The following is a 27,729-nucleotide window of genomic DNA, read 5'->3' as shown; positions in this document are numbered from 1 at the left end:
AAACACAGCACTATACCAGCTACTAGAAAGAAAATTAACTCTACCTCAGATGAAACCAGGACAGTATCCACCCCTTATTCCATACCATCTACGTCATGCCCAGGTCCTATACTTCCCAATACATTCCAATTAATTGCTCTCTATTTCCCTGTCTTTTGATATGTACACACAGATATTCCCTCAGTCTATGGGCCATCCCTAAAAAATGTGCATTGACTTCCTTTAGTCCATTACTTTTGGGCTCTATCTGTCATAGCAGTCTCTCAGGGCAGGGGAGATGGTGTGTGCTGTTGGATTGTTGCACGCTGCATCCAGAGCTTGAACTGGTGTATCTGGCGCGGTCCATGCTCATGGTCTGCATGATATCCATAAAGTAGAATTTTCCACTTTACAGGGACAGAAATGGGTTTGGGTTAGTGCTCAGACACTGATTAATTTAGGGTTAAATGCACTACCTTGCTTTGCTGATGACTAGACCTTTGGAGAAGAGCTGAAGGACTGATCAAAAGCATGCTTTGCTAAAGAGCATCCTTGAAGGAGAGCTGAAAAACTGATAAAAAGGAAACATCCTGCCCCAGAAGACACCCAGAGTTGGGTGATTGCCAGAGAGGCCTGAAGTCAACAAGAATCACCAGTAACCAGGGGAAGGGAAAGGTGGGTAGAGGGTGGGTTCACCACCACCTACCCAATTAAAGGACTATGCAAATTACCCACACCCACCCCCAAAGAGCAGGCCTGCTAATTTAAATATGCTTGACCAATAGTAGATAATGCAGTAATTAATAACCAATTAGTGTAAATTTAGGCAGGTTTTTCTAATCCTGTAACAAGATAAATATGTGGCAGATTGTGTACACAGTGTGCTAGTTGTGTGGAATTAGCCCCTAGCACCCATCTCTGCACAGATGTGAAATACATAAAATACCTCTGCTCTGTGTGTATATTGATGTACTGCACACTGGGTAAGTGATACCACTTTTGGAACAACATGTGTGTTGAAGATGTCTATCTTGAGGAAATTCTTGAGTGCTTGTTTTGGAAAGAAGTTCTGTTTTCATCAGGTCTGCACCTTGCTCAGTTTCATCAAAGTTCATTCTTCATTAGTCTGGCATGACACAGATGGTATAGAATAAGGGGGAGGTAATGTCCTGGTTTTGGCTAGGGCAGAGTAAATTTTCACAAGATGCTGGGAGGTGACACAACCAGGACAGGTGACCCAAAGGAGTATTCCATACCATACGACATCATGCTCAGCATAAAAGGGGGCGAGTAGAAGAAGCAGCAGTTCTGGGATGGGCTGAGTGTGTGGGTCCTGTGCAGTGGTCTGGGCATGTCCCTGGGTAATCAAAAAGTCCTGCTGTGGTTATTTTCCTCTTCCTTTGCTGGCCTAGTAAACTGTCCTTATCCCAACCCATGAGTTTTAAATTATCTTCCAAGTCTCCTCACCATCCAACTGGGGCAGGGGGAGGAGTGAGCAAGAGGCCACCTAGTGCTTATCTGCTGCCTGGAGCTAAACCACAACAACTGGCTGCTCTCACCCAAAATAAAATCTCCTTGAGGTACACATCGGACTTCCCCATCACCCACCAAGTACGCCCAGGTCCTTGAGCAAAAGCAATCCCACAGATGGCTCTGCCTTTGCCCAAAGCAGGGCTAACCCAGACTGTCTTCCCTAAACATATTCTTCATGTGCACTACAGGGACTTTCTCTCCTTTTACAAATTGGGCAGGGCCAGCTTGATTGGTGGACCCCCCCATGTTAACTAACCAGCTGGCCTTTGCTAAATGTGTATCCCAGCGTTTGAGGGTCCCACCACCCATTGCTCTCAGGGTAGTCTTTAGCAGTCCATTGTATCGTTTGATTTTCCCAGAGGCTGGTACGTGAAAGGGGATGTGATACACCCACTCAATGCCATGCTCTTTGGCCCAGGTGTCTATGAGGTTGTTCCGGAAATGAGTGCCGTTGTCTGACTCAATTCTCTCTGGGTGCCATGTCACCACAGGACTTGCTTTTCAAGACCCAGGACAGTGTTCTGGGCAGTGGCATGGGGCATGGGATATGTTTCCAGCCATCTGGTGGTTGCTTCCAGCATTGTAAGTACATGGCACTTGCCTTGGCGGGTTTGTGGGAGTGTGATGTAATCAATCTGCCAGGCCTCCCCATATTTATATTTCAGCCATCGCCCTCCATACCACAGAGGCTTTAACCGCTTGGCTTGCTTGATTGCAGTGCATGTTTCACATTCATGGAGAACCTGTGAGATGGCATCCATGTTCAAGTCCACCCCTCGATCACGGGCCCATCTACATGTCGCATCTCTTCCTTGATGGCCTGAGGTGTCATGAGCCCAAAGAGCTATAAATAATTCACCCTTATGTTGCCAGTCCAGATCCACCTGAGCCACTTCAATCTTAGCAGCCTGATCCACCTGCTGGTTGTTTTGATGTTCTTCAGCAGCCTGACTCTTGGGTTTGCCTCTGCGCTGCCAGTTGCTCTGCTTCCATTGCTGAAACCACCCCCACAGGGCATTGGCCACCATCCATGAGTCAGTACAGAGGTAGAGCATCGGCTGCTTTTCTCGATCAGCAATGTCTAAAGCTAGCTGGATGGCTTTCACTTCCACAGACTGGCTCGATTCACCTTCTCCTTCAGCAGCTTCTGTGACTCGACGTGTAGGACTTCATACAGAAGCCTTCCACCTCTCATGCTTTCCCACAATGCAACAGGACCCATCAGTGAACAGAGCGTATGGTTTCTCATCTTCCAGTAGTTTATTATACAGTGGGGCTTATTCAGCATGTGTCACCTCCTCCTCTGGTGCCATTCCGAAATCTTTGCCTTCTGGCCAGTCCGTGATCACTTCTAAGATTCCTGGGCAATTTGGTTTTCCTATTCGAGCCCACTGTGTGATCAGTGCAACCCACTTACTCCATGTAGCATCAGTAGCATAGTGTGTACAGAGGACTCTCTCCCTTTGAACATCCAGCCCAGTACCAGCGGTTAGGGTGCCAGGAGGACCTGGCAGAAGCATCTTCTGAGAGACCGGGCAAGGTAGACAGCTGTTTAATTTCCTCCAATTCCAAGGCAGCTATGCCAAAAGCCCATGGCTACCCTTTTGGGTTCTTGAAATACCCTCTCCTGAGGTAATCTAAGCCAAGGATGCACAGAGCCTCTGGGCCAGTCACAATGGGGTGCTTTTACCACTCATTCCTAGTTAGACTCACTTCAGCCTCCAGTACAGTTAGCTGTTGGGATCCGCCTGTCACTCCAGAAATAGAGATGGGTTCTGCCCCTTCAATAAGTTGATGGACATAGGGTATACTGTGCACACCAGTGTCCACAAGAACCTTATACTCCATGGGGTCTGTGGTGCCAGGTCATTGAATCCACACAGTCCAGTAAACCCGTTTGTCCCTTTCCTCCACCTGGCTGGAGGCAGGGCTCCCCTAGTCCTGCTCATTGTATTCGTTACCGATGAATGGATTTGTGTAGCGCTTGTGGGTTCGAATCTCATCAGTCGAATCAGTCCTCCTACTCTGTCTAGGGAACTGCCCACTGGAGACTGGAGCAGCAATTTTCCTGGAAGAATCCCCCTTTGAGATCATTTATCCTTGCAGTTCATGTACCTGTGCCTCTATCTCAGCCAAAACCAGGACAGTAACCACCTCTTATTCCATACCATCTATGTCATGCACAGGTCCTATACTTCCCAATACATTCCAATTAATCACGATCATTTTTCCTATCTTTTGATATGTACAGACAGATATCATTCCTTTAGTCAATAGGCCATGCTCACGGTCTGTGGGTTGAAGATGTCAATCTCAAGGAAGTAGCAGGGTGCTCATTTCTGAAATAAATTCTGGCTTCATCACCTCCACACCTTGCTCAGTTTCATCAAAATTCATTCTTCATTAATCTGGATAATTCTTACTGTAACACTGTTAATATGGCATATAGCAATCATAGTAGCAATGACATGCAGTAATATGTAGCAATTAACATCATACAATTCAAATCATTGGCTATTCTCACCCAAAATCAAATCCCCTTGAGGTATACATCAGACTGTCCCATCCTTCTGCATTACCCACCAAGTGCATCCAGGTCCTTGAGCAAAAGCAGTCCCACGGATGGCTTTGCCTTTGCCAGAGGCAGGGCTAACCCAGACTGTCTTCCCTAAACATATTCTTCATGTGCACTACAGGGACTTTATCCCCTTCTACAGTATGTGGAAGTTTTGATTGGGCAGGGCCAGCTTGGTTGGCAGATCCCCTAGTGTTAACTAACCAGGTGGCCTTTGCTAAATGTGTATCCCAATGTTTGAGGGTCCCACCACCCATTGCTCTCAGTGTAGTCTTCAGCAGTCCATTGTATCGTTTGATTTTCCCAAAGGCTGGTGCATGGTAGGGGATGTGATACACCCACTCAATGCCATGCTCTTTGGCCCAGGTGTCTATGAGGTTGTTCCGGAAATGAGTGCCGTTGTCTGACTCAATTCTTTCTGGGGTGCCATATTACCATAGGACTTGCTTTTCAAGACCCAGGACAGTGTTCTGGGCGGTGGCATGGGGCACAGGGTATGTTTGCAGCCATCTGGTGGTTGTTTCCAGCATTGTAAGTACATGGCACTTGCTTTGGCGGGTTTGTGGGAGTGTGATGTAATCAATCTGCCAGGCCTCCCCATATTTATATTTCAGCCATCATCCTCCATACCAGAGAGACTTTAACTGTTTGACTTGTTTCATCGAAGTGCATATTTCACATTCATGGATGACCTGTGAGATGGCGTCCATGGTCAAGTCCACCCCTCGATCACAAGCCCATCTATATGTCACATCCCTTCCTTGATGGCCTGAGGTGTCATGGGCCCAAAGAGCTATAAAGAATTCACCCTTATGTTGCCAGTGCTTGAGCCACTTCAATCTTGGCAGCCTGATCCACCTGCTGGTTGTTCTGATGTTCCTCAGCAGTGGCCCAACTCTGGTATGTGATCATTTGGTACGTGATGTACTTTTAAGATTACGTTCTCTAGCCAGGCAGCAATATCTTGCCACAACATGGCAGCCCAGATGATTTTGCCTCTGCGTTGCCAGTTGCTCTGCTTCCACTGCTGTAACCACCCCCACAGGGCATTGGCCACCATCCATGAGTCAATACAGAGGTAGAGCATCGGCCACTTCTCTCTTTCAGCAATGTCTAAAGCCAGCTGGATAGCTTTCACTTGCACAAACTGGCTCGATTCACCTTCTCCTTCAGCAGCTTCTGCAACTCAACGTGTAGGACTCCATACAGCAGCCTTCCACCTCTCATGCTTTCCCACAATGCAACAGGACACATCAGTGAACAGGGCATATTGCTTCTCATTTTTTGGTAGTTTGTTATAATGTGGGACATAAAGGGTAAGCGAGTCTTGGCTCTCCAGTTGACGAATCAGCTTATGGATGGTAACCAGGGAGTCTTGGTTGGTGCGATATTGCCGCCAGTGCACAGTTGTGGTAGCGATTGGCACCTGTTGTTCTTCAGCCCTCAGCAACTTCACAACATAAGGGTCCTCTGAGAGACTGGGCAAGGTACACAGCTGTTTAATTTCCTGTCTCCAGTGCAGCTATTCCAAAAGCCCACCAGTATCCTGTTTTGGTCCTTGAAATACCCTGTCCTGATGTTGTCCAAAAAGTGGGATTGTTTACCCAGTGTGCAGTACACCAATATACACACAGAGCAGAGGTATTTTATGTATTTCACATCTGTGCAGAGATGGGTGCTAGGGGCTAATTCCACACAGCTAGCACACCACACACAGAATCTACCCCATATTTATCTTGTTACAGGATTAGAAAAACCTGCCTAAATTTACACTAATTGGTTATTAATTACCACATCATCTACTATTGGTCAAGCATCTTTAAGTTAGCCCACATGCTCCTTGAGGGTGTGTGTGGGGATGTAATTTGCATAGTCCTTTAATTGGGTGGGGGGTCACGAACTCCCCCAACCACCTTTCCCTTTCCCTGGTTACTGCTGATTTTTGTTGACTTCAGGCCTCTCTGGCAATCACCCAGCTCTGGGTGCCTTCTGAGGCAGGATGTTTCCTTTTTATCAGTTTTTCAGCTCTCCTTCAAGGATGCTCTTTAGCAAAGCATGCTTTTTATCAGTCCTTCAGCTCTTCTCCAAAGGTCTAGTCATCAGCAAAGCAAGTAGTGCATTTAACCCTAAATTAATCAGTGTCTGAGCACTAACCCAAACCCATTTCTGTCCCTGTAAAGTGGAAAATTCTACTTTATGGATATCACGCAGACTGTGAGCATGGACCGCGCCAGATACACCAGTTCAAGCTCTGGATGCAGCGTGCAACAATCCAACAGCACACACCATCTCCCCTGCCCTGAGAGACTGTTATGACCGATGGAGCCCATTTTCCCCCCCCCCTTTGAGACTATGAGATCTCTTCTCACATGTCTCACTATTTCTTTTCATTATAACTACAATCGTCCTTCACAGACAGCTAATACTGAATATGATATTATAATATTTAAAATTTTAGTAGAGTTAAATTTATTATAATATTTACAATTTTAGCAGAGTTAAATTAATAATGCTTTCCAAGGAGGTTCTATAATTATCCCTGTGGAGAAAAAAAAATTCATTCTGTACATAAACAGCAAAACAATTGGTAACTGACGTGGTTTAGCCCCAGCCGGTAGCTAAGTGCCACGCGCCACTCGCTCACCCTTCCCCCGGTGGGATGGGAAGGAGAACGGAAAAACAATGGCAAAGCCTCGAGGGTTGGGATAAGGGCAGTTTACCAATCCGACAACCGACCAACTGGACACTCAGCCCATCCCAGAGCCTCGCCGAGCCCACCCCTGCCCGACTAGCCCCCTTTTATGGTGAGCATGACATCACATGGTATGGAATAGCCCCCAGCCAGCTTGGCTCACCTGTCCTGGCTCCTTGTGAAATTAACTCTATCCTTGCCAGAACCAGGACAGTAACTAAATTATAAATCCTTAATGCAAAAACAATTGGCTTTGTGGGCACTTAACCTCTACTTAGGCAAGTAAGTACTTGCAGAGTACCTACTCTGTCTGCGGAACTGCCCACTGGAGACTGGAGCAGCAATTTTCCTGGAAGAATCCCCCTTTGAGATCATTTATCCTTGCAGTTCATGTACCTGTGCCTCTAGGGTTGAGGTAGGTTTTTCATCCCACTTCCTCATGCCCTCCCCGTGGTCACACAGGTAAAACCACAGGGTGCCTCAGGGTGTGTACACTCTATATCTTCTCTCTTGAGCAGAGGAACGCTTACTCCTAACAGTTGAGATACTGGTCTGTACAAGTGAGCAATTGGACATATCATCATTGAGTTGCTGGATCTCCCGGGGCGGTTTCTCAAACGGGTTTTCAGATTTTTCAGACAGTCTTTCCACGGCTGAGACACAGGCCCATAGGGAGGAAGAGAGACTTTCTTCATATTGCCTGAGTTGGCCAGCCACTTCATCCACTGTTGGTGTCTCTTCACTTTTCCAGTCCATTAATGCCAATGATTGGGCATACGATGATGGCGCGCGCTGTACAAACCTCCGCCACATGAGTGAGGTACATTGGACTTCATCTGGATCTGTAGGTAACTGCGCATTGTCTGGGTCATAATAAACCATTTCCCGCACAGCTAATTCCCTCAGGTACTGGATCTCTCTCTCAATGGTGGTCCATTTGCCTGGACGACATATAACATCTTCCTTGAAGGGATATCTTTCCCTCATGCCTGACAAGAGTCGCCTCCAGAGGCTGAGGGCTTGCGTTCCTTTTCCCATCGCCTAATCAATGCCCCTTTCCCTGGACAGGGATCCCAGCTGCTTGGCTTCCCTACCCTCTAATTCCAGGCTACTGGCCCTGCTATCCCAGCATTGGAGCAGCCAGGTGACAAGTTGCTCGCCTAATCGAGGACTGAAATCTTTTCACATATCTCGCAGCTCACTCAGGGATAGGGATTGGGTGGTTATCTCTGGTTCTGTCTCTTCCTCCTCTTCTTGTGATGGCCCTGTTTCATCATCCTTTACTAAATAAGTTGACTTTCGTGTCCATTTCTTCTTGTGTATAGAGGCGACTGATACTGGTAAGGGTTGGTTCTCTGGTTCAGATGCAGTGTTTATTGCCAGGGCTTGGAGTAGCTGCAGTGCCTGCTGCAGGGGTTGATCTCTGGGTGGTAGTCTTAAATAGTTGTTTAACCCTAAACAAGGCCTGATCCTCATTCAGGAGACCTAGCAATAGTAGCATACTGGTCTGAACAACCCAAGGATATTCAACATTCTCAAGAGCCTGTAATTAGCCTGGAGAAGAAGGGAAAGGTGAAGGAAGGTGTCTCCCCCACATATTGCTTCTCCAAGGAGAAAAAGTAAAAAGTATAATTATTAGTAGCTTCTGACAGATGACTCCCAAAGTACGGAGATGAAACTGTCACTGTTGCTCTGCTGCCGCTGAATACAGATTCAGTCGCCACTGAATACAAATACAAAACTGGTCTGACTATCAATGATTTTATCATACCATAAGCCAGTAGTACACCAAACAGCAGAGCGATAACCTCAATCCAATGCCCAGAGGTGACAAACCACACATAAGCAGGGATAACCAGTATATATGGCAAGTAAGGTGTTACAGAACACAACTCTGAGAACAAATAAAACAACATTGTGACCAGTGGACCAGTGATGATTAAACTAATATAATGAATGGTTATAACAAATTTGTTTTAACATGCTCTGGTCAGATCTGTCGTTATCTCAACCCTTCGTGCCCCACATTGGGCGCCAAAAAGGACTGTCTTGGTTTAACCCCAGCCGGTAACTAAGCACCACACAGCTGCTTGCTAATCCCCCCATCCCCCAGGGAGGAGCGGGAGGAAGTGAGCAGCTTTGTGAAGTTATGCTGCCAACTGAGATCAGCCTATCACATACATTTCCATCTCTACATGACTATGCTAAGTCACATGGGATGTTAGAGAATAAAATGAAAAATAGATAATCCCTGTATACTTATTAAACTATCTTTAACATTTCCTTTAGCTCATACACATTCCACGGACTAGCACAGAGCTGTCTCCGACTGTTTAAAAAGTAATGTTCTAAAAGGTCAGGGCCTAAAGCTTCCTGACTTTGTCTGAAAATTGTTTAATCCCTTCACTACAGAACACTTTCCGAATTACATCAGAAGACATATTTCAAAGTTGTGCATGATAAAAACAACATTAAACATCTTTATTACAGGAATGAGACTTATGGTCTTTCCACACTGAGAAAACATTGGTTAAAACAAGATTTCAGTGTTTTCTATGATTACATTTTATTACTTTTAAATAGCAAAAGCTATTTTAAAAAAAAGGTAGCTAGGGGACAGACAGCAAAAAGGCAAAGCATTACCTTTAAAACAAAAACAAAAAAACCCCACACAATCTGTCAAAATCAACAAAATAAAATATTGTTTTGTTTAACAGTTAAGTTTTTTAGACATACACACAGAAAAAAGCTTATGGAAAGCACTAAAAAATACTAGTCTTCTGGCATTAGTAGATGTTGCCACTATGGCTTCCAACAATTTTACTGCCTCTTCATTAAAAAAGATAGGGCATATTTTCAAATAACCCATCTCCAATTACTCACTCTTGCTGTACAATTAAAAAATCAAATCGTAAAAGATTAGAGATCTTGGTATTTAATTTTGATGTCAGATAACACCAAAAAACGAACACATATGTACAGTTTTTCAAACATTAGGAAATGTAAGATACTAGACTTACACTGCAAAATATTTGGTCAGCTTTCAGTTCTGTAAAACTTCTTAGGAAAAGGTATAATGAAATAGCAAAGTAAATTAAGAATTATGTGAGTAAAGTAAATAAAAGAATAATTGAGACATTTTAATTGACAAAAATCAGTAAGACAATGTATTGCTACACAATCTTAAAATCTAATGTGACAGTGAAATTTCAAAGCAAGCCCACACAAAAGAGTTGCCAGTAGCATATGAATATTTTTGCTATTGTGCAAAGATGTACAGAGATCAAGGATGTGCGTCCTGGTTTCGGCAGGGATACAGTTAATTATCTTTCTAGCAACTGGTATAGTGCTGTGTTTTCGATTTAGGATAACAATAATGTTGATAAGACACTGACAGTTTTAGTTGTTGTCAAGCACTCAGGACTTGCAGCCCTGAGGAGAAGGACTTGGGGGTATTGATTGATGAGAAGCTGAACATGAGCTGGCAGTGTGCACTTGCAGCCCAGAAAGCCATGTCCTGGGCTGCATCAAAAACAGTGGGACCAGCAGGTCGAGGGAGGTGATCCTGCCCCTCTGCTCTGCTCTGGTGAGACCCCACCTGGAGTACTGCATCCAGCTCTGGGGGCCCCAGTACAAGAAAGACATGGAGCTGTTGGAGAGAGTCCAGAGGAGGGCCACGAAGCTGATCAGAGGGCTGGAGCACCTCTCCTCTGAGGACAGGCTGAGAGAATTGGGATTGTTCAGCCTGGAGAAGAGAAGGCTCCGGGGAGATCTAATTACAGCCTTCCAGTACCTGAAGGGGGCCTACAGGAAAGATGGGGAGGGACTGTTTATCAGGGAGTGTAGTGACAGGATGAGGGGTAATGGGTTTAAGCTGAAGGAGGGTCGATTTAGATTACATGTTAGAAAGAAATTCTTTACTGTGAGAGTGGTGAGGCACTGGAACAGGTTGCCCAGAGAGGTTGTGGAGGCCCCCTCCCTGGAAGTGTTTAAGACCAGGTTGGATGACGCTTTGGGCAACATGGTCTAGTGGAGGGTGTCCCTGCCCGCAGCAGGGGGGTTGGAACTGGATGATCTTTGAGGTCACTTCCAACCCAAACCACTTTATGATTCTATGACTTTTCAGCTTCTCATACTGTCCTGCCAACGAGAAGGCGAGGGGCGCCCAAGAACCTGAGAGGGGACATGACCAGGACTGCTGACCCAAACTGAGCAAAGGGATATACCATACCATATGATGTCATGCTCAGTATAAAACTGGGGGTTGGCTGGGAGGCAGGGCAGCTCAGGAACTAGCTGAGCATTGATTTCAGGTGCTAAGAAATTGTGCTGTTCATCACTTGTATATTTTTGTTGTTGTTGTTCTATTAAATTGTCTTTATCTCAACTCCTGAGGTTTTTCTTCCTTTTCCATTTTCAATTCTTCCCCTCATCCTACTGGGAGGGGGGAGTGAGTGAATAGCTATGGGGTTGTTTTAGCTGCCTGCCGGGTTAAAACACAACACTCCTTTTGGCGCTCAATGGGGGGCATGAAGGTTTGAGATAATGACAGATCTGACCAGAGCATGTTAAAACAAAGTTGTTGTAAGTTTTCATTGTATTACTTTACTACTTACTGGACACAATGTTGTATTACTTGTTCGCGTGGTTCTGTCATGTAAGACATTGATTGCATTATATATTTCCTACGGTGCTATTTATCTTTTCTGGGAGCTGGATGAGAATGTTCCTTTTGTTGCATGGTGTTCTCCTCACTTATCATAAGATAACATTATTGGCCATGACAATATTTTGGTTTCTGTATTCAGCACTGCTGTCTCTTCCGTAACTCAGGTGCTATCTCCTGAGAATTATTAGCAATCACACTCTCTAGCTTTTTTCTGCAGAGAATCAATCTATGGGGCACACAGGAGAAAACACCTCCACCTTAACCTTCCCTTTCTCAGGGAATCTGTATTTCAGGAGTGAAGGAGGTTCCAAACATTTGACTCTATTGGAGGCTGAAGTGAGTCTAACTGGGAAGGACTGGGAAAAGCACCCCATTGTGACTGGCCCAGAGGCCCCATGCATCCTGGGCATAGACTACCTCCGGAGAGGGTATTTCAAAGACCCAAAAGGCTACCGGTGGGCTTTTGGTATAGCTATCTTGGAAGCGGAGGAAATTGAACCGTTGTCTAGTCTGCCCGGTCTCTCGGAGGACCCTTCTGTTGTGGGGTTGCTGGGTTGAAGAACAACAGGTGCCAATTGCTACCAACCACAGTGGTGCACCGGCAGCAATACCGCACCAACAGAGACTCTCTGGTTCCCATCCATAAGCTGATTCGTCAACTGGAGGGTCAGGGAGTGATCAGCAGAACCCACTCACCCTTCAACAGTCCCATATGGCCAGTAAAAAAAGTCTAATGGAAAGCAGAGACTAATAGCAGACTATCGTGGCCTGAATGAAGTCACACCACCCATGAGTGCTGCCGTGCCAGACATGCTGGAACTTCAATATGAACTGGAGTCAAAGGCAGCCAAGTGGTACGCCACAATTGATATCGCTAATGCATTTTTCTCGATCCCTTTGGCAGCGGAGTGCAGGCCACAGTTTGCCTTCACTTGGAGGGGCGTCCAGTACACCTGGAATCGACTGCCCCAGGGGTGGAAACACAGCCCCACCATCTGCCATGGACTGATCCAGACTGCACTGGAACAGGGTAAAGCCCCAGAGCACATGCAATACATTGATGACATCATTGTATGGGGCAACACAGAAGAAAAACTTTCTGAGAAAGGGAAGAACATAGTCCAAATCCTTCTGAAAGCCAGTTTTGCTATAAAAGAAAGTAAGGTCAACGGACCTGCACAGAAGATCCAGTTTTTAGGAACAAGATGGCATGATGAGCGTCCTCAGATCCCCATGGATATTATCAATGAAACAGCAGCCATGTCTCCACCAACCAACAAAAAGGAAACACAGGCTTTCTTAGGTGTTCTGGGTTTCTGGCGAATGCACATTCCAAATTACATTCTGATAGTAAGCCCTCTCTACCACATAACCCAGAAGAACAATTTCGAATGGGGCCCTGAGCAACGAGAAGCCTTTGAACAAATTAAACAAGAAATAGTTCATGCTGTAGCTCTTGGGCCAGTTCGGGCATGACCAGATAGATGTAATAAAATGTGCTGTACACCGCAGCCGGGGAGGATGGCCCTACCTGCAGTCTCTGGCAGAAAGCACCAGGGGAAAGCAGAGGTTTGACTCCTGGGGTTTTGGAGTTGGGGCTACAGAGGATCCGAGGCCTGCTACACTCCAACGGAAAAGGAGGTATTGCCAGCATATGAAGGGGTTCGAGCTGCTTCAGAAGTGATTGGCACTGAAGCACAGCTCCTCTTGGCACCCCGACTGCCAGTGCTGGGCTGGATGTTCAAAGAGAGGATCCCCTCTACACACCATGCAACTGATGCTACATGGGAGTAATTGGGTCACACTAATTCCACAGCGGGCTCGAATAAGAAACCCCAATCACCTAGGAATTCTGCAAGTGATCACAAACTGGCCAGAAGGCAAAGATTTCAGAATGGCACCAGAGGAGGAGGTGACACATGCTGAAGAGGCCCCACAACATAAACTACCAGAAAGTGAGAAGCCATACGCTCTGTTCACTGATGGGTCCTGTTGCATTGTGGGAAAGCATGAGAGGTGGAAGGCCGCTGTATGGAGTCCTACACGATGAGTTGCAGAAGCTGCTGAAGGAGAAGGTGAATTGAGCCAGTTTGCAGAGGTGAAAGCCATCCAGCTGGCTTTAGACATTCCAGAATGAGAAACGTGGCCGATGCTCTGCCTCTGTACTGACTCATGGATGGTGGCCAATGCCCTGTGGGGGTGGTTACAGCAATGGAAGCAGAGCAACTGGCAGCGCAGAGGCAAACCCATCTGGGCTGCCCCATTGTGGCAAGGTATTGCTGCCCAGCTAGAGAAGGTGGGTGTAAAAATATGTCACCTAGATGACCACGTACTCAAGAGTCGGGCCACTGCTGAGGAACATCAAAACAACCAGCAGGTGGATCAGGCTGCTAAGATTGAAGTGGCTCAGGTGGATCTGGACTGGCAACATAAGGGTGAATTATTTATAGCTCTTTGGGCTCATGACACCTCAGGCCATCAAGGAAGAGATGCGACATATAGATGGGCCCGTGATCGAGGGGTGGACTTGACCATGGACGCCATCTCACAGGTCATCCATGAATGTGAAACATGCACTGCAATCAAGCAAGCCAAGCGGTTAAAGCCTCTGTGGTATGGAGGGCGATGGCTGAAATATAAATATGGGGAGGCCTGGCAGATTGATTACATCACACTCCCACAAACCTGCCAAGGCAAGTGCCATGTACTTACAATGCTGGAAACAACCACCAGATGGCTGCAAACATACCCTGTGCCCCATGCCACCGCCCAGAACACTGTCCTGGGTCTTGAAAAGCAAGTCCTGTGGCAACATGGCACCCCAGAAAGAATTGAGTCAGACAACGGCACTCATTTCCGGAACAACCTCATAGACACCTGGGCCAAAGAGCATGGCATTGAGTGGGTGTATCACATCCCCTACCATGCACCAGCCTCTGGGAAAATCAAAAGGTACAATGGACTGCTAAAGACTACACTGAGAGCAATGGGTGGTGGGACCCTCAAACACTGGGACGCACATTTAGCAAAGGCCAGCTGGTTAGTTAACGCTAGGGGATCTGCCAATCAAGCTGGCCCTGCCCAATCAAAACTTCCACACCCAGTAGAAGGGGATAAAGTTCCTGCAGTGCACATGAAAAATATGTTGGGGAAGACAGCCTGGGTTAGCCCTGCTTCAGGCAAAGGCAAGCCCATCTGCAAGACTGCTTTTGCTCAGGGATCAGGGTGCACTTGGTGGGTGATGAGAAAGGATGGGGAAGTCCATACCTCAAGGGGATCTGATTTTTGGCGAGAATAGTCAATAAATTAAATTGTATGATGTCAATTGCTATATGCTGTATCAATGGTATAACCATAAGAATCACCCAAATTAATGAAGGATGGACTTTGATGAAAGTGAGCAAAGTGCCACGATGATGGAACTAGATCTGACTTCAGCAACTGGTGCCCAGGAACTTCATTGAAAATCACATCTTCAATGCGCAGACTGCGAGCATGGACCACGCCAGATACACCAGCCATGAAACTCCGGATGCAGCGTGCAACAATCCAGCAGCACACACCGTTGCTCCTGCCCTGAGAGACTGTCATGGCAGATGGAGCCCAAAGCCATGGACTAAATGAACTCGAGGGACATTTTAGAGCGATGGCCCATAGACTAAGGGAATGATATCTGTGAATAATCTGGGCATGACATAGATGGTATAGAATAAGGGGTGGACAATGTCCTGGTTCTGGCTAGGATAGAGTTAATTTTCACAAGGAGCCAGGACAGGTGAGCCAAGCTGGCCAGGGGGCTATTCCATACCATGTGATGTCATGCTCACCATAAAAGGGGGCTAGTCGGGGAGGGGTGGGTTCGGCACGGCTCCGGGATGGTCTGAGTGTGGGCTGAGCGTCCGGTTGGTCGGTTGTCAGATCGGTAAATTGCTTTCTGTTATCACCCATTGAGAATATTCTGTTATCAGCACTGTTGTTGATTGTTTCCCTCTCCCTTGCTGTCCCAGGAAACTGTCCTTATCCCAACCCATGAGGCTTTGCCTTTGTTTTTCCCCATTCTCCTCCCCATCCCACTGGGGGAGGGGTGAGCGAGCAGCCAAGTGGTGCTCAGCTGCCGGCTGGGTCTAAACCACATCATGTATATAACTGAGGGGTGGGCTGATAGGCAGGTCAGCTCACAGTCTTGCAGAGCACAGACTTCAGATGGTGAGAAATTGTGCTGTCCATCACTTGTTTTGCATATTTATTATCTTCATTTTTTTTTTTTTTGTCCTATTAACTTGTCCTTATCTGAACCCCAAGCTTTTGTTTTCCATTTTCAGTTCTCTCCCCCCGTCCCACTGGGAGGAGGGAGTGAGCAAATGGCTGTATGATTGTTTTAGCTGCCTGCCAAGTTCAACCATGACAATGCAGTTTATGGAACGTAGTATCTCCTCAGAAGATGGGAGGAGGGGGGCTAAAGTAATTCCTGAAAGAACTTAGGTGCCAAAACAAGTTTTCAAAATATGACACAGATGCCTGTCTGCAACCCAAAGAGAAAATGGCTTAAGATACATCTTTGGCTTTTTTTCTTTTTTTTTTTTTTTTTTTAAATTACTTGCTCACTGTCCTGGTTTCAGCTCTGAGAGTTAATTTTCTTTCTAACAGCTGGTATAGTGCTATGTTTTGGATTTAGTATGAGAATAATGTTGATAACACACTGATGGTTTCAGTTATTGCTAGGTAGTTGTAGTGTCTACACTAAGTCAAGGACTTTTCAGCCTCTCATGCCCCACTAGGTGCACAAGAAGCTGGGAGAGCATAACCAGGACAGCTGAGCTAGACTAGCCTAAGGGTATTCCCTACCATATAATGTCATACTTAATATCTAACTGGGGAAGCCAGCTGGGAGGCAGGATCACTGCTCAGAAACAGACTGGGCATCAGTGGTTTTTGTACATGTGGTAAGCAACTGCATTTGTGAATCACTTGTTTTATATATTTATTATTATCGTCATCTTCCTTTATTATCCTATTAAATTGTCTTTATCTCAACCCATGAATTGTTTGGTTGCTGGGTTTTGTTTTTTTCCATTCTCCTCCCCATCCCCTTGGTTGGGGAGGGGTGAGCAAGCAGCTGTGTGCTGCTTAGTTACCAGCTGGGGCAAAACCATGACACTCACAAAAGACGCCCATGTTACTGGTGTAAATTGTACTAGACTGAGCTAGCCACAAAGCTTAAAGACTGCAATGCTCAATACTCTAATATCTATGCTCCTTTATTATTCTAGCCTTAAGTCACACTCAGTTTCACTGCCTAAAGTGACTGCAGGACAGTTTTGCTAGCACATAAGAGCAATTCTACTGGGGCAGCAGTAGCAAGAATTACTAACTATATCATCAATAAATCTATATGAAACTTTGAGTTTTCTATGTCACATATTTTATACTGATGGACCCCAAAGAATATATCTGACTTCTGCCATTAAGCAGAAACTGTTTGAATCAGTTTACCAAAATCATCACAGCTTAGATAACAAAGCCTATAACAAACTGTGCATGAAAAACATAACTGGGTGAAAAGCATTCTAAATACACCAAAACACACCATTAAAACCCACATATGAAAAGAGGCAGAGCATCAATTTAAAAATACAATAATTACTGGGGAGGGATGGAATTTAAGCTAAACACTATGTGGTTATACTTTTGGGACAGCTCAAACAGGCTAGCTATACCAGCGTAGCTTTCAAATCACACAAACCACCACTTTAATCCAGTATAAATCTAGATTGATGCACAAGGAGTAGTTATGTTCCTACTCCTATGAGCATGATATGTCATGCTCATACATAAAAGGCTAGTGTTCAAGCAGCAACTTCATAAGCCAGTTAAGAACCACTTTGTCTAAAATTTAAGCTGACCAAAAAATATGTTTTCCTGCAGAGTAGGAGATCAGGATTTATGCCACACTGAAATGACTGTGTAACCACTGCTACAGCAAAAGGGCTAAGAACTGAATAAGCCATTAAAACAGAATTGTTTTCTTTAGTCAGGAAGGAATGCAAGTCAGGAGTGAAGCTTACTGACAAGTGAAATAGGGAAGTTTAAGGCCCTGGAAGTGTTCAAGGCCAGGTTGGATGGGGCTTTGACCAATCTGGTCTAGTGGAGGGTGTCCCTGCCCATGGCAGGGGGGTTGGAACTAGATGATCTTTGAGGTCCCTTCCAACCCAAACCATTCTATGAAGTCATTTTTACCTTCATTGTACTTCCTCTAAATGTGATGATTAATCATTTAGGGGGAGGACAGCCTTACCTTCATAAAAAGTCAGGACAGTTATTTTAAATTGGGTATGAAATTATGTTTAAACAAATCTACAATTATGAGAAACATCCTGAATTAATGCTTTGTTTTCACAAAAATATACTATGGTGTGAATAACAGTTGGAATGATAGGCTTTGCCTTGGTTTCCTAGCATTTTTCTATTTCTGTCACAAATGATGTTTTGAAAACAGAGTATGCTAAACAAAATAGCAGACAAGCCAGGAACCTAAAATACTGAATTTCAAAATTCAGGATCCTGGTTTAGTTCATTTTTCTTAAAGCAAGACTGGAACTTGACCTTTGCATATTCTACTGAGGGACTAAAAGGAGCTTATTTTAAAAACTTTGGCAAGAGTAATTCTCAAAAGCCTGAATCAACAGGAATCAAACAGAAACACTATTTTGAGCTGAGCCAGTTGTCATTCCATATACTATCTTTCCCATTTTCCTCTAAATAAAGTAGACAGAACGTAAGACAGAGTCACTTCACAAAGCAGCCAGGAGAGTAATATTTATTGTGACACATTTTAGTAGGTCACTGGAAAAAAATTTTAAAAAAAATTGCTGGACTTTGTTACTTACAAAAAACAAACAAAAACCCTAAACTAATGAAAAAACCCAACCCCGTTGATTTCTATGGATTTTCTTACCTTGGACACATTGCTGATATAATCCAGTTGACAAGTATTCTCTTTATCTATTTGATTACAAAGATTTTGTAAAGTGGAAGCATATTCCTTATCACTTTTTACTCGCATTACCATAAATTTCTTCACTGTTTCCAGCAGTCGTAGTTCCCAGTCTTGCAGTTTTAATAAAGCATCATGAGAATACTTCAGGTCACTTCCAAACCCCATTTTTTAAGGCAGTCTATACCACACAGGTGACAAGATAGATTCTTCACCACATCTGTAAGTAGAACAAGATTCATGAGAAACATATCAAAAGAAAAACTTGTGTTACACGGGGCAACTATTAATGTTTAAACTCTGAAATAATCATAAGATTAAGTATTACCTTATATATACCACTTGGAAACCAACTGAAAGGAGGGTCAAAACAGTTTCAAACATCAACCTATGACTTGAAGAAATCTCAGGTCCTCCACATTACTTTGAACTGTCAGCTTAATCTCAGTTTGTAGCTTCCAGTTTCCCATCTGTAAAATATAGTAGTATAATAGTACCTACATGTACTGGGTCTGGCTGGGATAGAATTAATTTTCTTCATAGCAGCCTGTATGGTGCTATGTTTTGGATTTGTGACCAAAACAGTGTTGATAACACACTGATGTTTTAGCTATTGCTGAACAGTGCTTCCATAGTATCAATGCCTTCTGTTTCTCATGCTGCCCTGCCAGTGAGCTGGGGACAGGACACAGCTGGGGTAGCTGACCCAAACTGACCAAAGCGATATATTCCATGCCATATAACATCATGTTCAGCAATAAAAATGGAGGGTAGTTTTTCCACAGTAGCCCTTGCTCAGAAACTGGTCGGACATTGGTCTGCTTTTGAGAGGTGGCAAGCGATTGCCTTTGCATCACTTGTTCTGCCCCTCTCCCCCTTCCCCCTTCACTTATTAAACTGTATTTATCCCAACCCACAAGTTTTTCTTGCTTTTGCTCTTCCAATTCTATCCCCATCTCACTACAGGGAAAGTGAATGTGCGGCTGGTCATTGCTTAGTTGTTGGCTGGAGCCAACCCACCACACTCCCTAACTCTAAGTGACTAGTCCTAGTGACTCAAAATATTTGATTCCAGTGTTAAGTCCTAAGAGCATTGATCTCAGAGAAATGGATAACTGGAAGATGACTAGGTAGTTTGTTCCTAAATATTGCGGTAAAAGTTTCAGATTCAACCTCCCAAAAGTTAGAAGATGTCTCAAATCAGGTTCCCCATGCAACCTTACATTGATCCCCTAGATACACACATCATAAGAGAGTCCTTAATTTCATACCATTTGCCCCTAAAGGAACTCCATCTCATTGCACAAAAGGGACATTATTCGATAATCAGATAAGAAATATTGAATATTACTGTATGAATTCCTACAGCACAAGCGCAAGTCAAAGACATGCCTGAGCTAGCTTTAAAACACTTGCTTCCGATATGCGTGCAGCCACATCACAGAAGAGCTGAATCCACATACACGAGCAATTTCCAAAGACTTACATAGGTTTTTGCCCTGTTGGCTGAGCCCCACTTTCTGTGTATCCATCTAAAACTTATCCCCATGCTAATCAACTTCAAAGAGGTACTTACATAAACTACAATTACAGCTCTACACCGCAGCACACACATAAGCCGTACATTGCTTTTTCACCAATTCCTGCACTCCAGACAAGCCTTAGCTCTTTAGAACAGAGAAGTATTAATTTCTTCATATGCTTTTCATTGCCACTTAAATTAACAAAGTGCTTCAAAAACATTAATAGATTTATCTTCCTAACTGTCCTGGGTTTGGCTAGGATAGAGTTAATTTTTACCAAAAGCTGGGACAGGACACAGCCAGGACAGGTGACCCAAACTAGCCAAAGGGGGTATTCCATACCATATGATGTCATGCTCAGCATAAAAGGGGGCTAGTCAGGGAGGGGCGGCGTGGCTCTAGGATGTGTGGTTTGGGGAACGGTCCAGCTTCAGGACAGGTCTGAGTGTGCAGTCTGAGCTGTACGGTCATCAGGTGAGAAACTGCATTGGGTATCACTCATTTTGTATATTCTAAGTACTATTGTTATTTTCCTCTCCCTTTGGTGTCCTAGTAAACTGTCCTTATCCCAACCCACAAGGTTTACCTTCGTGTTCAGATTCTCCTTCCCATCCCAGCACAGTAGTGGATAGGAGTGAGCAACCAGCCACATGGTGCTTAGGTGCTGACTGGGGCTAAACCACAACAGTCCTTTTTGATGCCCAACGTGGGGCACAAAGGGTTGAGGTAATGACAGACCTGACCAGTGTGTGTTAAAAAAACAAAGTTACGATAAGTATTTATAATGTTATTTAAACAGTCACAGGTCACAATGATGTTTTGTTTGTTCACATATCTGTGGTATGTAAAACCTTACTTGCTGTATGTATTCCTTGTGGCACTGTTCATCACCTCTGGGAGAGGGATCAGGATTCTCATTTTGCTATACTGTGTAATAGCAACTTATGATATAACATCAACACTGGTCATGAGGTTAGGCTGGTATTTGTATGGGGCCTTACTGTCATCTCCGTACCTCAGACAACATCTCTGAGAGCTGATTAATAATTGCACCCAACCTATGGGTAAGACAGGGGGAGGGATAACTTCTCCCACTCTTTCACCTCCCCTTTTTCCTTCAGGCTGGTTACAACAGCTTTTGAGAACTTTGAACACCCTTGGGATGTTCAAGCCAGCATACTCCTATCGCTATATCTCCTCAATGTGTTTCAGGTCTTGTTCGGGGTTAGAAAATTAATCCAGGAATTCCGCAAGTGATCACAAACTGGCCAGAAGGCAAAGATTTCAGAATGGCACCAGAGGAGGAGGTGAAACACTCTGAGGCAGCCCCACAACATAAACTACCAGAAAGTGAGAAGCCATACGCTCTGTTCACTGATGGGTCCTGTTGCATTGTGGGAAAGCATGAGAGGTGGAAGGCCGCTGTATGGAGTCCTACACGATGAGTTGCAGAAGCTGCTGAAGGAGAAGGTGAATTGAGCCAGTTTGCAGAGGTGAAAGCCATCCAGCTGGCTTTAGACATTCCAGAATGAGAAACGTGGCCGATGCTCTGCCTCTGTACTGACTCATGGATGGTGGCCAATGCCCTGTGGGGGTGGTTACAGCAATGGAAGCAGAGCAACTGGCAGCGCAGAGGCAAACCCATCTGGGCTGCCCCATTGTGGCAAGGTATTGCTGCCCAGCTAGAGAAGGTGGGTGTAAAAATATGTCACCTAGATGACCACGTACTCAAGAGTCGGGCCACTGCTGAGGAACATCAAAACAACCAGCAGGTGGATCAGGCTGCTAAGATTGAAGTGGCTCAGGTGGATCTGGACTGGCAACATAAGGGTGAATTATTTATAGCTCTTTGGGCTCATGACACCTCAGGCCATCAAGGAAGAGATGCGACATATAGATGGGCCCGTGATCGAGGGGTGGACTTGACCATGGACGCCATCTCACAGGTCATCCATGAATGTGAAACATGCACTGCAATCAAGCAAGCCAAGCGGTTAAAGCCTCTGTGGTATGGAGGGCGATGGCTGAAATATAAATATGGGGAGGCCTGGCAGATTGATTACATCACACTCCCACAAACCTGCCAAGGCAAGTGCCATGTACTTACAATGCTGGAAACAACCACCAGATGGCTGCAAACATACCCTGTGCCCCATGCCACCGCCCAGAACACTGTCCTGGGTCTTGAAAAGCAAGTCCTGTGGCAACATGGCACCCCAGAAAGAATTGAGTCAGACAACGGCACTCATTTCCGGAACAACCTCATAGACACCTGGGCCAAAGAGCATGGCATTGAGTGGGTGTATCACATCCCCTACCATGCACCAGCCTCTGGGAAAATCAAAAGGTACAATGGACTGCTAAAGACTACCCTGAGAGCAATGGGTGGTGGGACCCTCAAACACTGGGATGCACATTTAGCAAAGGCCACCTCATTAGTTAACACTAGGGGGTCTATCAAACACCTGTCCCTGCCCAAAACTTCCACGCCCTGTAGAAGGAGATAAAGTCCCCGTAGCATGCATGAAGAACATGCTGGGGAAGACAGACTGGGTTAGCCATGTTTCAGACAAAAGGAAAGCCATCCATGGGATTGCTTTTGCTCAAGGACCTGGTGGGTGAGGCAGAAGCATGGGACACTCTGATGTATACCTCAAGTGGATTTGATTTTGGGTGAGAATAGCCAATAAATTAATTTTTATTATGTTAATTGCCAAATAACCCTGTCATTATACATTATCATTGCTAGAATTGCTATATGCTGTATCAATAGTATTACAGTAAGAATCACCCAAATTAATGAAGGATCAACTTTGATGAAACCGAGCAAAGTGCAGCAATGATGGAACTAGAACTGGCCTCAGCCACCAACGCCCAGCAATTTCCTTGAAAAATAACATCTTCAGTGCACAGACCATGAGCATGGACCATGCCAGATACACCAGTCACGTGCTCCGGATCCAGCATGCAACAATCCAACAGGACACACCATCTCTCCTGCCCTGAAAGAGTGTTAGGACAGATGGAGCCCAAAATCACAGACTTTGGGGATGGCCTATAGACTAAGGGAATGATATCTGTGTATATATGCACATATATCTCAAACACAGAGAAAATGGTGGTGATTAATTGGGAAGTGCAGGATCTGGGCATGACATAGATGGTATAGAATAAGGGGTGGATAATGTCCTGGGTTCAGCTAGGATAGAGTTAATTTTCACCAGAAGCTGGGATAGGACACAGCCAGGACAGGTGACCCAAACTAGCCAAAGGGGGTATTCCATACCATGTGATGTCATGCTCAGCATAAAAGGGGGCTAGTTGAGGAGGGGCGGCATGGCTCCAGGACACACAGCTCAGGGACAGTCCAGTTTCCAGACAGATCTGAGCATGCGGTCTGAGTTCTACAGTCCTCAGGTGAGAAACTGCATTCTCTATCACCAGTTTTGTATATTCTGTTATGTACTGTTATTTCCCTCTCCCTTTGCTGTCCCAGTAAACTGTCCTTATCCCAACCCACAAGGTTTACCATTTTCTTCCTACTCTCCTCCATATCCTGCCAGGGGGGAAGGGTGAGCGAGCAGCCACATGGTGCTCAGCTACCAGCTGAGGCTAAACCATGACACTGACAGTCCAAGAGGTGAAGCAGAACTAATACTCTTATTCTATGTAGCTAACTAAGAGACAGAAATTCATGTCAACATTGTACCAGCTAATACTGTATAACTAATTTGCAAGGCTTAAAGTCAGACTGCGTGCCTAGCATTTTTAACATATTAAACATCTAGAACAAAGATATAATTGGCTTCAGTTACCACACAGAATTTCTGCAAATCAGCATCTACAGCTTGAAAGCTGACTATCAGATAATGATACGTCATGGTAACAGCAGCATAATCACTTGATCTCCAGAGTACCCTTGCTCCCAAAACCATTTCTTCTCTTCCTGCCGTTTCCTGCCTCAGCTCTTCCAGAGCATTACTGAGATAAGCCTCATTCACTGCATATTTATTCTCAGAACACAAGCTATGTTATACAACTACAGAAACCATGATCATAGAATCATATAATGGTTTGGGTTGGAAGGGACCTTAAAGATCATCTAGTTCCAACCACCCTGCTATGGGCATGGACACCCTCCACTAGACCACGTTGCCCAAAGCCTCATGATCCTATAAAGAAAATAAAAATAACATTGTTATTACGAATGTATGTGGTGGGTTGACCCTGGCTGAGGGCCAGGTGCCCACCAGAGCCACTCTATCACTCCCCTCCTTCATTACACATGGGAGAAAAAAGTACAACAAAAAAAACTTATGGGTCGAGATAAGGACAGGGAGAGATCATTCTCTAATTATCATCACGAGCAAAACAGACTGAACATAGAGAGGGAATTCATCTAATTTATTACTAAGCAAAACAGAGTAGAGGAATGAGAAATAAAACCAAATCTTAAAACACCTCCCCCCACCCCTCCCTTCTTCCTGGGCTTAACTTCACTCCCGGCTTCAACCTCCGCCCCCCTCAGCAGCACAGGGGGACAGGGAGTGGGGGTTACGGTCAGTTCATCACACAGTGTTTCTGCTGCTGCTTCATCCTCAGGGGGAGGACTCCTCTCATCGTTCCCCTGCTCCAGCGTGGGGTCCCTCTCATGGGAGACAGTTCTTCACGAACTTCTCCAACATGGGTCTCTCCCATGGGCTACAGTCCTTCACGAACTGCTCCAGCATGGGTCTCTCCCACAGGGCGCAGACCTTCAGGAGCAAACTGCTCCAGCGTGGGTCCCCCACGGGGTCACAAGTCCTGCCAGCAAACCTGCTCTGGCGTGGGCTCCTCTCTCCACAGGTCCTGCCAGGAGCTTGCTCCAGCACAGGCTTCCCACGGGCCACAGCCTCCTTCAGGTGTCTCCACCTGCTCCGGCGTGGGGTCCTCCACGGGCTGCAGGTGGAATCTCTACACCCCCTCATCCTTCCTCCATGGGCTGCAGGGGGATCTTTGCTCTGGCACCTGGAGCACCTCCTCCCCCTCCTTCTGCACTGACCTCGGTGTCTGCAGAGTTTCTTACATCTTCTCACTCCTCTCTCTCCGGCTGCAAAAGCGCTCTCTAACTGTTTTTCTCTTTCTTAAATATGTTATCACAGAGGCGCTGATTGGCTCGGCCTTGGCCAGCGGCGGGTCTGTCTTGGAGCCGGCTGGCATTGGCTCTATCAGACACAGGGGAAGCTTCTAGCAGCTTCTCACAGAAGCCACCCCTGTAGCCCCCCCCGCTACCAAAACATTGCCACGCAAACCCAACACAATGTAACACAATTGAGACAAAGGAAGGTTATATGAGTAACCCTAGATCTTGCTGTCACAAGCTTTCATACGCTCTTAACTTCAAAAGCATCATATTCAGAATTCTTACTCATGGTTAAGAGCTCTGTCAAAGAACAACGCTAAATTTATATTTGCTCTATTTATAAAGGATGGTCTCTATCATTAGATGTATTAATGCTAATATTTTTGGAATTAAATTTTAGAAACAGTCTTGCAAAAAAATTTCATAAGGAGCCTTGTTGAATCTCATACAATTGGCTTCAGCCCATCAATCCAGCCTGTCGAGATCCCTCTGTAGAGCCTTCCTACCCTCAAGCAGTTCAACAGTCCTGTACAACTTGGTGTCATCTGCAATCTTACTGAGAGTGCACTCAATCCCCTTGCCCAGATCATTGATGAAGATATTAAAGAGAGTTTGCCCCAATATTGAGCCCTGGGGAACACTGCTTGCAACTGGCTGCCAACTGGGCAATGGACACAAACTGGAAAACAGGAAGTTCCATCTGAATATGAGGAAAAACTTCTTTACTCTGAGGGTGACTGAGCACTGGAACAGGCTGCCCAGAGAGGTTGTGGAGTCTCCTTCTTTGGAGATATTCGAAACCCACCTAGATGCAATCCTGTGCAACCTGCTCTAGGTGATCCTGCTCTAGCAGGGAGGTTGGACTAGATCTCCAGAGGTCCCTTCCAACCCCTACCAGTCTGTGAATCTGTGAACTGGATTTAACTCCATTCACCACAATTCTTTGGGCCGGGCCATCCAGCCAATTTTTTACCCAGCGAAGCATACGCCCATACAAGCCACGAGCAGCCAGTTTCTCCAGGAGAATGCTGTGGGAAACAGTGTCAAAGGCTTTAGTAAAGTCTAGGTAGACAACATCCACAGCCTTTTCCCTCATCCACTGAGTCACCTTGTCATAGAAGGAGATCAGGTTAGTCAAGCAGAACCTGCCTTTTATAAACCCATGCTGACTGGGCCTGATCACCTGGTTGTCCTGTACGTGTCATGTGATGGCACTGAAGATGATCTGCTCCATAACCTTCCCCAGCACCAAGGTCATTCTGACAGGCCTGTAGTTCCCCAGATCCTCCTTCTGGCCCTTCTTGTGGATAGGCATCACATTGGCAAGCCTCCAGTCATCTGGGACCTCCCCAGTTAACCAGGACTGCTGATAAATGATGGAGAGTGGCTCAGTGAGCACTTCTGCCAGCTCCCTCAGTACCCTTGGGTGGATCCCATCCAGCCTCATATAGACTTGTGTGTATCTAAGTGGTGTAGCAGATTGCTAACCATTTCCCCTTGGATTATGGGGGCTTCATTCTGCTCCCTGTCTTCCAGTTCTCCGGGTACCCAGCCCCCTGAACAACTGGTCTTATGGCTAAAGACTGAGGCAAAGAAGGCATTAAATACATTAGCCTTTTCCTCAGCCTTTGTCACTACATTTCCCCCTGCATCCAATAAAGGATGGAGATTCTCCCTAGCTCTCTTGTTGTGAATGTATTTCTAGAACCATTTTTTATTGTCTTTTACTGCATTAGCCAAATTTAGCTAATCTCAAATGCTCCAATATTGCAGAGGCAAAGTGGTAAACAAGTATCAAGATCTAACCCACTTAACTGTCTATAGCCTAAAACCCAATACTTTTAATTATATATAGAAATTAAGTGAAATCAATACAGATCACATTGTCACTTACTTGAAGCTAAAACTGTAAGAAGAATTACCAGATTAATAGACAAGGTCCATGCAATCTGTAGTTAGAATACTCTTAAAAAGCACAAGTGCATTTCACAAGGCCAGCATTCAAAGAAACAATATCTGGCATCAATATATATGGATATTTTCTCTGGATATGTTCTCAGAACACCACTGGACAGGAACACTTTCTTCCCCCTTTTCAGGTTCAGATAGACTCATGAAAGTGAAAGGCACATTACCACTAACACCTAAAGATGCTCAAGTTTTAAGCAAATGTTAAAGAACTGCATGTGGTAAGATGCCCCTGTCTGAAAATTCCATTTATTAAATCAAATTACTGATTGGAGCCACTTAACACAGGCAAACTGTATTTTCTGCTCTCTGCACACAGAGAAGAAACACACCATTCTTCACTAAAAACTATACTATCACATATGTAAGAAGGGACAGTTTTTGTTTGTCAATGTCTCCAATTTCCTCAACAGGCAATTTCAGGGGAAAAAAAGGCTCATCATTAATGCAGTTTAATACTACGCTGAACTGTATTTCTGCTTCTACAGAAGAGCTCTTACATAAGGCTAAGCAAATCACAAATTTTTCACAGGTTGTCCCTACTTAAAAGGTAACTGCTTTTTCATTAGGTCTTAATTATGGTCTTTTATTTTGATGCTTAATTTCTTAATATTTCAGCTCCTCATGTTAACATAAATAGCTTCCAAAACCATAATATGAAAAAAATTTGAAGT

At 45.1% G+C, this 27,729-nt stretch overlaps 1 protein-coding gene and 1 long non-coding RNA gene across 5 annotated transcripts in view; one reads left to right on the top strand and one right to left on the bottom strand.

Annotated features, from left to right (window-relative positions):
• Nucleotides 1–18,648, bottom strand: part of LOC142599161 (tyrosine-protein kinase Fer-like) — a 278,954-nt gene extending 260,306 nt beyond the window's left edge. For 3 of the 4 annotated variants that reach the window (XM_075738920.1, XM_075738922.1, XM_075738923.1), the window contains exon 1: nucleotides 18,404–18,610. In XM_075738920.1, coding sequence (XP_075595035.1) covers nucleotides 18,404–18,610 — 207 coding nt within the window. Of the gene's footprint in view, nucleotides 1–18,403 lie in introns of all 4 variants that reach the window. The other variant, XM_075738921.1, reaches the window with a different exon arrangement.
• Nucleotides 1–27,729, top strand: part of LOC142599232 (uncharacterized) — a 537,129-nt gene that overhangs the window by 226,595 nt on the left and 282,805 nt on the right. The gene's annotated exons all lie outside the window — the stretch shown is intronic.

The sequence above is a fragment of the Balearica regulorum genome, chromosome W (assembly GCF_011004875.1).
Source record: "Balearica regulorum gibbericeps isolate bBalReg1 chromosome W, bBalReg1.pri, whole genome shotgun sequence".
Classification (NCBI taxonomy): Eukaryota; Metazoa; Chordata; class Aves; order Gruiformes; family Gruidae; genus Balearica; species Balearica regulorum.
Note: the sequence above shows the minus strand (reverse complement) of the source record. Positions and strands in the feature narration are given on the sequence as shown.